The sequence below is a fragment of the Oncorhynchus gorbuscha genome, linkage group LG11, assembly GCF_021184085.1.
Source record: "Oncorhynchus gorbuscha isolate QuinsamMale2020 ecotype Even-year linkage group LG11, OgorEven_v1.0, whole genome shotgun sequence".
Taxonomy (NCBI): Eukaryota; Metazoa; Chordata; class Actinopteri; order Salmoniformes; family Salmonidae; genus Oncorhynchus; species Oncorhynchus gorbuscha.
This window is the reverse complement of record NC_060183.1, coordinates 22,227,350-22,242,605: the sequence shown is the minus strand read 5'-3', so window position 1 is coordinate 22,242,605 and position 15,256 is coordinate 22,227,350. Positions and strand designations below refer to the sequence as shown.

General features: G+C 42.7%; 1 protein-coding gene across 1 annotated transcript; it reads left to right on the top strand.

Moving 5' to 3' along the window:
• The first annotated feature begins 128 nt into the window (after positions 1 to 128).
• Positions 129 to 14,521, top strand: LOC124048307 (pleckstrin homology domain-containing family M member 1-like). Its single transcript, XM_046368952.1, has 12 exons — positions 129 to 388; positions 1,361 to 1,452; positions 3,277 to 3,524; positions 4,260 to 4,898; positions 5,228 to 5,657; positions 6,485 to 6,662; positions 8,048 to 9,016; positions 10,892 to 11,037; positions 11,288 to 11,481; positions 12,026 to 12,089; positions 12,253 to 12,410; positions 12,511 to 14,521. Exons 2-12 carry the CDS (start codon positions 1,399 to 1,401, stop codon positions 12,617 to 12,619), a joined length of 3,189 nt encoding a protein of 1,062 aa, XP_046224908.1. The 5' UTR covers positions 129 to 388; positions 1,361 to 1,398; the 3' UTR covers positions 12,620 to 14,521.
• The last annotated feature ends 735 nt before the right edge of the window (positions 14,522 to 15,256 follow it).

Sequence of the window (15,256 nt, the reverse complement as noted above, 5' to 3'; positions counted from 1 at the left end):
TTCGAGAAGGGATTGCGTGACGATTTGTTTAGCAACCGTGCGACGCAACATAACAACATTAACGCGATTGGTCGACAGTCTGCTGGGTGGAGGCTTATACCTAATTCATTGTCCAATGCGATTCCGATCTCCTACTTTCTCGAACATCTCTGCCTGAAGCTGAGCTAAAGGTTGCAGACACATTCGATTAGACTTTTCTTCCTGTCTCCGATTCAGGAATGTACATGTGAAAGAAACGACTCTGTGAAATGGCATCTTGCGAGACAATGTTGCAGTTTATGTAGGAGTCAAACAAGAACGACAAAGCAGCGGGGAAAAATCCTGTAATATCGCTTGTTTTGGATATCGCTAACTGGCTAGTTAACGACGTTGACCCAACAATAACACGGTATGTATCTAGCTAGCTTGTTAGTAACACAATGTTCCTTGTGTTTTTCTTTGTGTTTCTTGTCAACTACACATGCATGTTTGTATTTATGTAACTATATTGTTCATTTAGCCTTCTATTAAGAGCATCTCTTTACGACAGTACCGGGGGTTCTCAATCAGCTGATTTGTAGACGTTAACGTTGTCATTTGGGAATTAGGGTTTAGGAATTATATATATGTTTTTAAAGGAATGTTGTTTTTGTCCACTAGATAGACACAGCCGTTAGATAAGTGTCATACAAATTGGGATAAAGGGATGGGCTCCAGTGATCATGCAAAGCTTTTGACAAACACGTTAATGCTCTCGTGAGCACTCGCTGTACGTTCACGTTCCCTTCTTCCAGGAAGTTATATTCCTGACTGGTATTTTTTCCTCTGTGGCAACTTGTCTTACTGTCAACAAAAACCTCAGTAGACCGTGTGATTGATTTCTGAGCTGGTGTCAACACACCATAAATGTAGATGTAAGCTAAAACAATCTTGTGATCTCTAAATTGTGTGACTCGGCACGATGTGGAAATTATCTTATAGTCAGTCTCTCTTCTGTCAATGAATGTCACTATCACTAGAATATTGTACTGACAGCCCTTGATGTGTTTGTTTACTTATATTATGTCAAATGCCACCTAAATGGATATAAAGGGGGCTTGCAGAACTACAAGGAGCACATGTGCGCCTAAATTGGAAAATGTAGTCTCACACAAATACATTTAGGAGCACAAGGACAAATATTTGAGGTATTAAAGCTAGAATCATACATTTTTCTAGACGCACTGGTGCTCCTAAATTAAAATTTAAAGTACAGCAAAATATTTATTTGCAAGTAAAATGGTCACACTGTAGAGCCCTGTAACAATGTGTTTTTCATGGGGTTGTTTGTTCAGCTTGTTGTCAGCATAACCACCGGAGATATCTTATGTGTATGTCACAGCGTGTCATGTGGGAGTAACTCTCATCCCTGGAGGCAAGATGTTAGCCACACAGACCCCAGATACAGGGCCAGAGGCAAAAGACGTCAAGCAGGTAGGCTAAACCTTTTTTTTTTACTGTTAATGGCCCATCCAATCCCATAAACCACTTCCATGTGACTCTGAAAAGATGATCAGATCTCTCTCACAGATACTGTTTTAGTGACACATTGACCCTGTCTATGCCTGACCAATCTTAGTATTTTAACAATAAGCCTAAGTGTATCTTTATTGCTTAGCCTAATGTTTATTTCTTACTGGGATGCCCTGATTTCCCGTTCTTAGTCATTGAAGTCCAGGTTACTATGTCAAACACCTTAGCCTATATGACATAGTTATTCACGTAAGTGACTGTGTGGACAAGTAGCTGGGGTCGCGTTAGAATTCAAAAATGTGCATTTTCTAAATGCAGACCATCAAAACATCTGTGTTTAAACCAGTTCACCAGTGTTTTATATTGAAAGAAAACAGTGTTTCTTTGCTTCAATAGAGTGATCAGGGGCAGGTTTTCTTTGCAGAAAATACCATTTTGGGCAAAAACAATGCATGGCCAGATCTTTAGAATGTTTATCATAGAAAAATGCAGCCAGCTACATTTCTTAATGTTTTGTTTGAAGTTAATCTTGCATTTTACTGGAGAAAAGTAGGCTACATGGTGAAAGTACAGGAGAAAAGTAGCTATGCATCAGTCAGAGCCCTGTCTGCTGATAGAATGCCCGTTCATGAATTTTCATCCAAGTGAAGTGCAACTGAAGCACAAAATTAGTCAGATGCACAGCAGAAATTACAATCAGAAGCATTTTCGATCTGCGTTTATAAAACGCAACCAGATATTTCTTTTATGTTTTTTTTTTCATCTTTTTTTTTGCGTGAAAAAACAGACTTCTGCTTTAATGCAGCCCATTGATGTCGTGGCGTTTTTATGTCACAGTTTGATTGCACTACTTTATAACAGACGGTTTAAACTAAGTGAATAAAATCAATATCTGAAACTTATTTTAGGTCTGTTTAAGTGGTGTAGGCTATCTTTGCTGTTCTAGTAATAACCTGCGAAACGCACCATTATATGATGCAAAATGTCTCATACCACCTTTGTTTCTGTATTTTTAAAGTTCTACATCTTGAAAACTTGATTGCTGACATGCAAAACAATTTGGGTCTATCAATAATGGGCTAATGAATCAAGTACTAAAAGATAGTTCTTGGGTGGAGTTTTCCTTTAACTGAACTCTGTTGATGTTTGATTTAGGCTAGACATTGTGCAATGTAGCCTGTGGGATAAATATCATAGATAATCAATAATATGCTGTCATTTTCAAGTTTTACCGACAACGTCAATGAGGCAAAGGTTTGTTTTATCAATTTAAATTGTAGGCCCGTGTCCACTGTTCCTGTTTTCTGGGGAAAATAAAGATCAAAAGTGTTCCTATTTGTAGTCAGGTTGGTAGAACTTGTATGAGCAGCAGTTAAATAGGTTTACAGTCTGTTTTAGATGTCAAAGAGCCATTTTGACAAACATGTATTTGGTCAAGTGTTATTAGATGCCCAGAACACGCTTTGTCATGAATGCCAAAACCCATTCCAGCCCAACAGTAGCTCATAATCTGTTTTTTGTGTTATTGCCTAAAATGGATTTTCTCTGGCCCTTTTGCCAGTGTCAGCTGACATCGGGCGACTTGTATGTGTGTCAGGGTATGTTTCATATTCACATGGCTAATGACCCTTCTCAAGGTGATGACACATCTTTTCTGCCATCATTTTGTTTCCAATATCTGGGGAAGTCCATTGCCAAATTGTGTCACTTCAAACAGTTGAAGACATTTGGAAATGTTTCATCTGTTGGGCTATGTGATTTAACCCAATCTTACAATTTCTTTAGTGGATTAAGGAGAAGTTGGCGTGGTCACTCAAGGCGTTGCAGAAGCGCTACGTGACAACCGATGTCGTGGTTACCAGCGAGGATGGGGACGCCAATCTGCTGTGCTGCGCACTGGAGGCCATCTTTATCCACGGCATCAAAAGCAAATATGTTCGCTCCGAGGCTGGGGGACGCGGCAGGAAAGGGGGGTCCCGGGGAGCCCTCCCCCAGCCTGTGTTCTGGAGCCTCCTCAAGACTGTCACTCACGGGTGCGTGGATGCCTGAAGCTGTACAATGAGAATCCCACTTCACCTATAGATAGCCGTACAGGCTCCTCTAGTGCAGTGTCTCCACCCTCAATAGCTTTAGTGTGCTAGAGAAGTTGAAGTTCAGATAATGGGATGTTTATATCCTCTATTATGTTGCAATAAGTGTGCATAACAAATCACAGAATGTTATTAATTTACAGTAGTAAAGCAGAATGCTATTTATTTACAGTAGTTAAGCAGAATGTTTATTTACAGTGGTTAAGCAGAATGCTATTTATTTACAGTAGTTAAGCAGAATAATGTTTATTTACAGTAGTTAAGCAGAATAATGTTTATTTACAGTGGTTAAGCAGAATGCTATTTATTTACAGTAGTTAAGCAGAATAATGTTTATTTACAGTAGTTAAGCAGAATAATGTTTATTTACAGTGGTTAAGCAGAATGCAATTTATTTACAGTAGTTAAGCAGAATAATGTTTATTTACAGTGGTTAAGCAGAATGTTTATTTACAGTAGTTAAGCAGAATGCTATTTATTTACAGTAGTTAAGCAGAATAATGTGTATTTACAGTGGTTAAGCAGAATGCTATTTATTTACAGTAGTTAAGCAGAATGACAAAAGAAAATGTTTCAGATCAGATGGTGTAGCTTGTTTCAATATGTGTGGTGTATACTGTACATGAAACAATTCTCTGTAATGATAAATTATGTAATGCCTCCTCCTGGTGCCCTCAGTGACGTGATCACGGAGCTGGAGAAGCTGAGCTTTGTGGGTACGGACACGGGTCGCTGCCGGGCCTGGCTGCGGCTGGCCCTCAACCACGGCCTAATGGAGTGCTACCTGGCCTCCCTGTTCCGCGAGGGCTCCAAACTGCAGGCCCACTACCAGCCCTCCGCCCTGCTTCTGGACCCTGAGGAGCGTGAGGTGCTGCTCAGTTACATCCAGGGCCTGGCCTCCCTCACCTTCAACCTCTCTTACAAATCGGCCGTGCTCAACGAGTGGACCACCACCCCTCTGGCTCTGGCTGGCCTCTGCCCTGTCGCCCAGGCTGAAGCGCTCGACCTCCCCTTTCTCACCAAGCGCAAGGAATCCTATGATACGGTGTCACAGTCGTCCGGAGGGTCGGACACGGTTGAAGTGCAGCGAGGGGTGCTGGGGAAGGGGATTGGGGGGGTCTCAGGGTTTAAGACCCCACTGAATTCGTCCAATTTGAGCCTGGACACCACAGGGTCGTCTCAGCTCTCCTCCAGTCTGAGCTCTGACAGTCTGCTTCAAGGCCACGACCCCAAGAGCCCAGACAAGGAGCCCTGGCCATGTGACCTGGAAATCTCCAACATGGAGAACAATGGCAATGCCAAGAGGCCTCTCAAAGAGTAAGTAATGTGTGAGTGTGGGTGTTGTTAGTGTACCTGTGCTAATAAATGAGGTCCTTGGAAAATCACCAAAGCAGTATAAGACAGAAAATAATTACTGCTTTTAGCAAATGCTTTTATCCAAAGCAACTTGAGGTCAATGCCTGTAGGCGTACTCACGCAAGAATTAAACCCACCGCAATTATGGTGATGCAAGCAACGTGATTCGACTAACAATGTTATAAAGAAATATATTAAATACTTAAAGGAACTGTCTAACATGTTGTCCCTTGTTTCATTTGGTGATTTCTGTCGACCTCTGACATCTCCTATTTTGTGTAACCATGCAGTGTTCTGGCAGACTTCAGGGAGAGTGCCCATTCCAGTCAGGACTCCATGCGCGAGGATTCGTACGTGTCCACCCCAGGCGCAGACCACCTCTCTGAGAACACTGCCTTCAGTGGCTCCGACAGCGAGACCCAGGGACATGTCACACATCTCACTGGCCCCTCTAACCCTGCTTCACTGGGGTCAGACCAGGAGGAGCCGTCCACCAGGACCCACGCCCCCTCCAACGTGTACTCGCACATTGAAGGGCCCTCCAGTCTCAGTGACTGTGTGGAGAGCACATCGACAACTCCTCACCTGCCTGCCACTGAGGCGCCACAGGGGGAAAAAACAGAATATTCTGTTAAGAGCGCCTCGGAGCCTTCAGCCCACATGAACCTACACCGCACTACCAGCGTGCTCAGTCGGATGGTGTCTACAGACTCAGTCACAGTAAATTTAATCTCTCTCTTATTCCCTCCCATCCCCCTGTCTGACTCACTCATCATGTGATTTGCCTTAAAGAGCGACTGCCTTTTAAAAGCAACAAATCCCTTTGAAAATGGCCTATGTGGCATCGATATGAATCAGAAACAGTTATTATCGTGTCAAAATTGACGACAAAGTGTAAGTATGATAATTTTGGTCATAAAGTCAGTCTAGCCTAAAACAGAGTTTGTAGCATCCGTGCGTATAACAGGTAAGTTACCGTTTGGTTTTGATGATGGCCATTTGCCTTTAGCATGGGGTGAACAGCTGCGGTGATGGCTCTCTATCCAAAAGCATAGACAGTGAGACAGACCTGCCCAGCAGCTCTGACTTTGTTTACTTAAGACATGTTGCACATTTTTGAACTTGAGAAGTACTACACCAAACATACTTTAGTCAGGTGTATAATTGTGCAACGACAACATCTTAGACAAAAATCGATTCCTTGAGTTGTCTTCGATTCATTCTGGGGATTTTAAGGAAGTGAAATAGGCTTCCACGTCTACCGTGTCTCATAATTTGTCTAATGAGTAGCAGAAAAAACGTGGCAATCGGCATGTTCAGTCGCTCTAAGTTATTTGAGTTCTCCTTGACCTTTGCCCTAGATAATGATATAATGATATATTTTCCACTGTAGTCTAGGCTGCATTAGTAGAATGTATATTGGGCAAAGCTTTGCTAAATAGTAACGCATCTGTGGGCTTATATGGTTAAAAGCTGAAACAACAATTATTTCCAGATTTGCGAAATGAGCAACCGATCACCACTGAGACCCATTTACCCTTTCTTAGCATTCCCACTCCTGGATCTCTGAGGATGACATCTATAAGCCACACCTTGAGGAACTGGCTTACCCCGATGAGTCTTTGCTAGGGTCTGGCCCAGCTTGTGTGAACGGATTTACCTCTCCCCCTCTAGAGCCCGAGACCCCCCAGTCCCCCCCCAGCGTGGTCCACCGCAGGCAGATAGGTAAGCTCCCAAAACCAGGGACACCAACTCTTCTAGCACTTCTTGAACACAGAACACCTTGTGATGCAGTCTGTTGTAACCACCATACGAATGGCCTTGGTCATGAGGTGACAGTATGCCAAAGGATTGTTCCTAGTTTTCAGCACATGTTGTTCTGGTCTTTGTCACACTTTAGTTCAAGGAAATTAAGATGAACCAAAGACTTGCTTGTTCAATGGCAGGGTTTGTGAGTCATTGGACAGTCCACAACTTCCATAATTTACCCTTTGCTAAGCCTCACACACCCTTGCTTCCTGTTGCAACCTCGGCCAAAATATTCCCAGGAAGCTCCATTCCTCATTCAGAAAACCCTACACCATGATCTCAAACTGTGTTTTTAATACATAATAAAATTCAACACAGACAACCCCTTGCTAATCAGGAGACTGTTGAGTATGTTATGGTGGACTGTCATGACAATTGCTTCACAGGAACCTGGTACAAGTTAGTTTGTAGTGTGGCTAGTTAGCCACTGACTGGCTCTGAATGTCAAGCAGATAAAGCTACTACTAACCACTCTTGGAGCTAACTAGTTCCCTCAAGTCATATCCTGATGTCAACAACAGATGATGTTGTAGTTCTATTCATAATATAGCTAACTTAACTTGCTAACATACTGTACATTTCAAGAAAACAAGTTATATTAACTGGCTAGTTAGCCACGTTTGGTGGTCAATGAGACAGAGCTAGCTAACCGGCTGAGCTAGCAAACAATGTAACAAAAGTACAATTTTGGATTAGAAAAATACTCCAACAGGCTCTACATTTCAGGTTCCCCTGGTGCACTCTTATTCAGCCATTTAAACAATTTATCTTCCTTTTCATGAAAACTCTGTTTTGCCATAGCTTTCTGTGGCTTTAATGCGTTTGACACGTGAGCTTGTCCGATGTGTCCATTGGAGCACTGCGATTGGTTGCTCAAAATTATGGGGCGGGGCTTAGCGAAGGGTCAATTGTGAAACAACTATCTAGGCTCAAACCAGGAAGAACTTTTTAGTTCTACCAGTAATGTTCATGAATTCTCTTACCTTTTTGGTATAAGATCGTGCTTCCTCGTTTTTGCTGACAACTTCCTAAGATCGTACTTCCTCCTTATGGTATGTTTGAACCTCAGAGTTGAATATCATTTTTGCCCGGTGGTTTCATGATCAGATAAAACCTGTTATACCGGTTTAGTGTCATTAAAAAAGAATGTTTTTTTGCTGGCATGCAAATTTTTATCTGGACAGAAATTAGACCCACGCACTTTAGAGATCTGTTGGGCAGTTTTTCTATAGCATCCTTGAGTTGATTTAACTCTTTCTTTCGCTCCCTCTTCTCTTTCACTCTTTCTCTCTGTCCTTCAGGTCTCTCCAACCCTTTCCGCGGACTACTGAAGCTGGGACACCTGGAGCGGCGGGGCACGGTAGGCATGTGGCGCGACTACTACTGCGAGCTCTCGCCCTTCGAGTTCCGCCTCTACCTGAATGCAGAGGAGCGCACCTGCTGCGACAATTGCTCCCTGCTGCGTTGCGAGGATGCCTGCGTCACCTCGGCCGAGGGCCGCTTCGACCTTGCCTTCCCCGGGAAAAGGCTCCTTATGCGGGCGGCCAACTGCGATGAGGCCGAGGACTGGGTGGACCGCATCACTGAAGCCGTCAACAAGTGCCGCCCACTTCACCTCCTCGATGACCAGTGGGAGGTGCTGCAGCTCTCTGACAGCAGTGTAACCCCGGATGAGCCCCCAAAATCTTCCCCTTCGTCCCCCTCCTCCGTACCCGCCAGTCCCGATCGAGGGGGGGCTGTGGTTGAGCAGGTGCAGCAGCTGGAGCTGGACTGGACGCGTCCCACAGACCCAGAGTCAGACGCCATTAAGGAAGCGGTGCTGTACTTCTGCCAGGACTCCGAGCCTCGCATCTGGACTCCTCTCGTCTTCTCCCTCTCCTTAGAGACTCTCAAGGGCTTCCGGATGCAAGACGGGCAGAAGGTGCTGCGCTGCTCCCACCCCATCGAGGGGATCCGGGACGTGGTCCCAGACGTTTCTATGGGTGGACCAGCCTTCTTTAGGGTCGTAACGGCCAGGGATACGCTCAAGCTGAGGGCCAAGAGCTCCGAGGAGGCACGGGCCTGGAGGGACCTCATCAGGGGAGCCCTGGACTCCTACCTGGAGAGTGGAGAAGACTGGGAGCCGGCGAGCCCCGGGGTGGCCCCTGGGGCGGGAGGGAACACCCACAGACTGGTGCAGCATAGACTGAAGGGGGACGGGGTGCTGCTGGCCCATCTATGCACAGTGCCCACAGAGAAGGGGCTGGACCTTCAGGGCTTCAAGTGTGCAGGTAGCTCTAAATCTCATCAACCTACTAGTTGTTACAGGCAATACCACAGTAACAATGACACTGATACTCTCATTTTTCATTCAAACCAAATCCAAGGATTGCAAAAAATAACATTTGACAAAAATGTACATTTACTTGAAGAACAATGCATATGCAAAGTTTTGTAACAGAATGACGGCACGAACTGTCATTCTGTTACCAATCTTGCATCTGCACTGTTTTTCAAGTAAGTGATTTTTGTAAAGAAAAATCTGAGGAAATGTGAATGTACAGTTGAGATTGGAGTCATTAAAATTTGTTTTTCAACCACTCCACAAATTTCTTGTTAACAAACTATAGTTTTGGCAAGTCGGTTAGGACATCTACTTTGTGCATGACACAAGTAATTTTTCCAACAATTGTTTACAGACAGATTATTGCACTTATAATTCACTGTATCACAATTCCAGTGGGTCAGAAGTTTACATACACTAAGTTGACTGTGACTTTAAACCGCTTGGAAAATTCCAGAAAATTATGTCATGGCTTTAGAAGCTTCTGATAGGCTAATTGACATCATTTGAGTCAATTGGAGGTGTACCCTTGGATGTATTTCAAGGCCTAACCTAAACCTCAGTGCCTCTTTGCTTGACATCATGGGAAAATCAAAAGAAATAAAATGTAGACCTCCACAAGTCTGCTTCATCATTGGGAACAATTTCCAAACGCCTGAAGGTACCACTTTCATCTGTACAAAAAATAGTACGCAAGTATAAACACCATGGGACCACGCAGCCGTCATACCGCTCAGGAAGGAGACTCGTTCCGTCTCCTAGAGATGAACGTACTTTGGTGCGAAAAGTGCAAATCAATCCCAGAACAACCGCAAAGGACCTTGTGAAGATGCTGGAGAAAACGAGTACAAAAGTATCTATATCCACAGTAAAACAAGTCCTATATCGACATAACCTGAAAGGCCACTCAGCAAGGAAGAAGCCACTGCTCCAAAACCGCCATAAAAAAGCCAGACTATGGTTTGCAGCTGCACATGGGGACAAAGATGGTACTTTTTGGAGAAATGTCCTCTGGTCTGATGAAACAAAAATATAACTGTTTGGCCATAATGACCACTGTTATGTTTGGAGGAAGAAGGGGGAGAGGCTTGCAAGCCGAAGAACACCATCCCAACCGTGAAGAACGGGGGTGGCAGCATCATGTTGTCGGGGTGCTTTGCTGCAGGGGACTGGTGCACTTCACAAAATAGAGTGCATCATGGGGTAGGAAAATTGTGGTTATATTGAAGCAACATCTCAAGACATCAGTCAGGAAGTTAAAGTTTGGTCGCAAATGGGTCTTTCAAATGGACAATGACCCCAAGCATACTTCCAAAGTTGTGGCAAAATGGCTTCAAAAAATTCAAGGTATTGGAGTGGCCATCACAAAGCCCTGACCTCAATCCTATAGAAAATATGTGGGCAGAACTGAAAAAGTGTGTGCGAGCAAGGAGGCCTACAACCCTGACTCCGTTACACCAGCTCTGTCAGGAGGAATGGGCCAAAATTCACCAACTTATTGTGGGAAGCTTGTGGAAGGCTACCCAAAACGTTTGACCCAAGTTAAACAATGTAAAGGCAATGCTACGAAATACTAATTGAGTGTATGTAAACTTCTGACCCACTGGGAATGTGATGAGAGAAACAAAAGCTGAAATAAATAATTCTCTCTACTATTATTTCACATTTCACATTTCACATTCTTAAAATAAATTGGTGATCCCAACTGACCTAAAACAGGGATTAAATGTCAGGAATTGTGAAAACCTGAGGTTAAATGTATTTGGCTAAGGTGTATGTAAACTTCCGACATCAACTTTATTAACGCCTTTCTTCTCTGCAGGTTGTCCAAAGGTGATAGGCGTCTCCCGAGGGAAAGCCAGACTGTGTGAGTTTTCAGGGCAGTACTACTGCGACGCTTGTCACCAGGGCGACACCATCGTCATACCCTCCCGCATGGTGCACAACTGGGACCTTGCACCTCGGGAGGTGAGTCTCAAGTGTCTATGGACCACACACACACAATATTTGTGCCAAAGTATATCCATGGTCAATAAAAAATAAATAATTTCCCAACATAATCAGAATAGAAACATACCTTAACTTCCTCCTTGCATAACTTTTTTCTTTCTTTTACCTTTGACATGGAACTAAACCAGTACTGTTGTCCTTAATATTATATGTGTTTGTTGTTAAGATGCTCTTGTATGCATCCTTTGCCCTGGTTGTGTAAATGTAGGTCTCCAGGCATGCCCTTAAGCTGCTGGCTCAGATTGAACATGAGCCCCTGCTCAACCTTGACCTTTTGAACCCTGACCTGTGGGAGCATGCCGAGGCCATGGCCCAGGCACAGAGCCACAGACAGAGGCTGAGTCTCCTAGGAGACTACCTGCTCACCTGCCGCAGCGGAGCATGCAAGAACATCCAGACCAGGTGTGTGTGTGTGATCCACTTTTGTATTTTTTGTTTAAAGCTGCAATATGTAACTTTTTGGGTGACCTGACCAAATTCACATAGATATGTGTGTTATAGAACTGTCATTATTATTGAAAGCAAGTCTAAGAAGTGATAGATCTGTTCTATGTGCACTATTTCTATGCTTCCCTTAAGTTGCGTTTTTGCAGCTTTTGCTTTCGGTTTTGAACACCAGCTGAAAATAAAATAGTTTTGGTTATGGAAAATATATTTCAGTGGTTTAGATGGTACAACGATTCTTTAAACTATGCTTGCTTGTATTGTCACAAACTGAAATTAAGCAAACTATTTGAATTTTAGAATCCAGGAAATACTTTAAGCATTACAGAATGAAAGTTTATCAAAGTGAGCTGGTTAACATATTGATCCTGCTTCCTGAGAACTCGGGTCATCTAGGTCATTCTTCAGGTGATCTGGACTTGGGCCAAACGTCAATAGATTAATGATTTCCACATACCAGTAAACATTTATTGTGTAACTATTGTGTTATTTTTCTCTCAAGACTGGGTCCAAGGACATACTTATTGGAATCAAGCCATCTCTACAGTGTCATGGACTTACGACAGGTATCAATACAGTCATTACTTAATTATCCCTGTTAGTCAATTCACTTTTAAATGAAATAATGCACATTATTTACCTGCAAAACTACACCACCAGAAACCAAATAGATGTAGGTAAAAATGTTGAACTTGCTTTTTCTCTCTGTGTGTGTGTGTGTGTGTTCAGATAGCGGAGGGAATGTATGTGGCCTACCTGAACACTTTGATCCAGTTTGCCTCCAACCACGTCCACCACTGTGACCTTTGCACCCAGAGGGGCTTCATCTGCCAGATCTGTCACACTAGTGACATCATCTTCCCCTTCCAGTTTGACACCACCACCAGGTAGGGCCCTGGCCATTTATCACTTCAATACACTGAAATGTGATCACTCACTGAACCCCCCCCCCCCCCCCCCCCCCCCCCCCCCCCCCCCCACATACAGGTGTAAAGAGTGTAAGGCCGTGTCTCACGTAACCTGCAAGGCCAAGTCGCCTTCCTGTCCACGATGCCTGCGTCTTCAGAGGTACCTCGAGAGAGATCTGCAGGACTAACCGGCAGCCCTGCAGGAATGGTCTTTGTGACCCAGTGGGCTTCCCATAGCTGCAGATACCTATGAAATGACAAGAACAGACATTGACATCCTGCTTCTAGTTTCTTTTTTTCTACATGAATTAACCTCAAGTGCAATTAGGAAGTGCGACTGTATGGACCGACCACAGACCAAACATGATCAACCGAACTGGATAGTGGTCGAGCCAGGAGCTATTCGTCAACGTGCACTAACATGGAGAGGTTTCTGCTATTGACATGATTGACAAGGTGAAGCAAGCTGATATTTTCTTACCTCTCTGAACTTGCTCTACGTCATGAGTGTCCAAGCCATGGAATCATCTGAACAATATAATCCAGTAAAGGATGATGCCAAGAGTCTCCTTGATGCAATTTCTATGACATTTATACATTGATGTTGTCATTGTTTGGGGGGGCTTATGGTGTTTTGTTACCTAGTTATTTCATGTTTACAGGAAACACTCGGTGGAAATTTGTACAGGACTTTCTGGGAAGCTCAAAGGAGCAAGTCACTCATATAAAAAAAAATAATATTAAACTGCTTCCAGTTCCACAAGACGGGATAGATGTTATACGCCTGAGATGAAAAAAACTGCACTTGAAAATGTTCTCAAACTTTAGATTGTGCCTTCATTTAGATTTGTTTTACTTTTACACTCAAAACCATAATGTTTCATTGATTGTAGAATTGTGCATCATGCAACATCACTGACGGTAAGAAACGGGCGATTTTCAGGTACTGTAGGGTCAAAGCATAGACTGGCATTATTGAATGTTAGTTGCCAAATGTCAACAGTTGTGAGTACTTTCATCTTGATACAAATCCATTCATTCAGAATGGGAATTTCTTAATTAATTTCTTGATGTTATCACCATCTGATAAGTTCTGACCACATAAAGAAACATGATTCTGGCCAAGTTATAATAGCTAGTCATTAATTAGATGCATTGGGTTAGAATTTATGCTCTACTTTACCCTGAAACCCTTTTGCTGCAAAATATCAGTCTAGTTCCAGGCTAACATTGAAAAGAAGCTTTATAGTCTTGAGAAATTTGTTCCCCACCCATTGTGGTATCCTACCAGTATGATAAAGCCATGTGAAATAACAGAATATTGATTAGCATAACAACAAATGCTAATGTTGCAGCAAAACCAAAAAGCAGCTTTGTAGAGTGAGTGTTGGTTCGTCAATGTTCTTGCTTCGTACCTGAACTTCTCAGTGTTTCAGGATATTCTAAATCATTTTGCATCACTTGCACCTTAACACGTTGGTATGACTGTTTTATCCTGTAGTTATTTTCATTCAATAGTTTCAGCCAGTTGTCCTCCCAGAGAAATCATGATTCTTTCAAAGGGTATATGGCCTTTTTAATTATTTAATGTATAATTGTGTGTGGGAATGCTTTTGCCATTCAACCATTGTGAGAAGTTGTCATTATTTGAAATGTTAACGGAAGGAAATTGGATGGCTTTCCTGATATCTGACGCCGAGATCATGTGAGACGATGTGTAAAGCAGAATTAAGTACTGAAAGCAGAGCCCTGGGATTATGTTACACTATGCCACTGGGCTCCAATGGTTACTCACGAGGAGCCAGAATATCATTATCTCTTTTAGCTATGTTTTTATGAGGTATATCAAGGTTTTATTAGTAGTTAGACTGACTTGTACACATTCACAGCTAAAAGCTGAATTGCAGTATACAGGCCAAAAAAAAATAAAGAAGATAAAAGTTGAAGCAAAAGATATGGCATGAAGTCTCTAGTCTTTGACATCTTCCGATGGGGACTGCTCTTGGTGTTGAAGGTCTCTTCGTGTGGTCATTTTATAAATGCTCATTATTATATTATGATGAACATAAGAATAAAGACTAGTTCATTTGCTTTGTAGTTCCATTGAATCATTCACATTTTCCAAAAGAGTTTGTCTGTGTAGAAAGTGTGTACTATTGTACGACCAGTGGTGTAAAGTACTTAAGAAAAATACTTTAAAGTACTACTTAAGTCATTTTTTGGGGTGGCTGAACCTTACTATTTTACTTCACTACATTGCAAAAGAAAATAATGTACTTTTTACTCCATACATTTTCCCTGACACCCAAAAGTATTAGTTACAGTTGAAGTTGGAAGTTTACATGCACCTTAGCCAACTACATTTAAACTCGGGTTTTTACAATTCCTGACACTTAGTCCAGGTAAAAATTCCCTGTCTTAGGTCAGTTAGAATCACCACTTTATTTTAAGATTGTGAAATGTCAGAATAATAGTAGAATGATTTATTTCAGCTTTTATTTATTTCATCACATTCCCAGTGGGTCAGAAGTTTACATACACTCAATTAGCATTTGGTAGCATTGCCTGTAAATTGTTTAACATGGGTCAAATGTTTTGGGTAGCCTTCCACAAGCTTCCCACAATAAGTTGGGTGAATTTTGGCCCATTCCTCCTGACAGAGCTGGTGTAACTGAGTCGGGTTTGTTGGCCTCCTTTCTCGCACACATTTTTTCAGTTCTGCCCACAAATGTTCTATAGGATTGAGGTCAGGGCTTTGTGATGGCCACTCCAATACCTTGACTTTGTTGTCCTTAAGCCATTTTACCACAACTTTGGAAGTATGC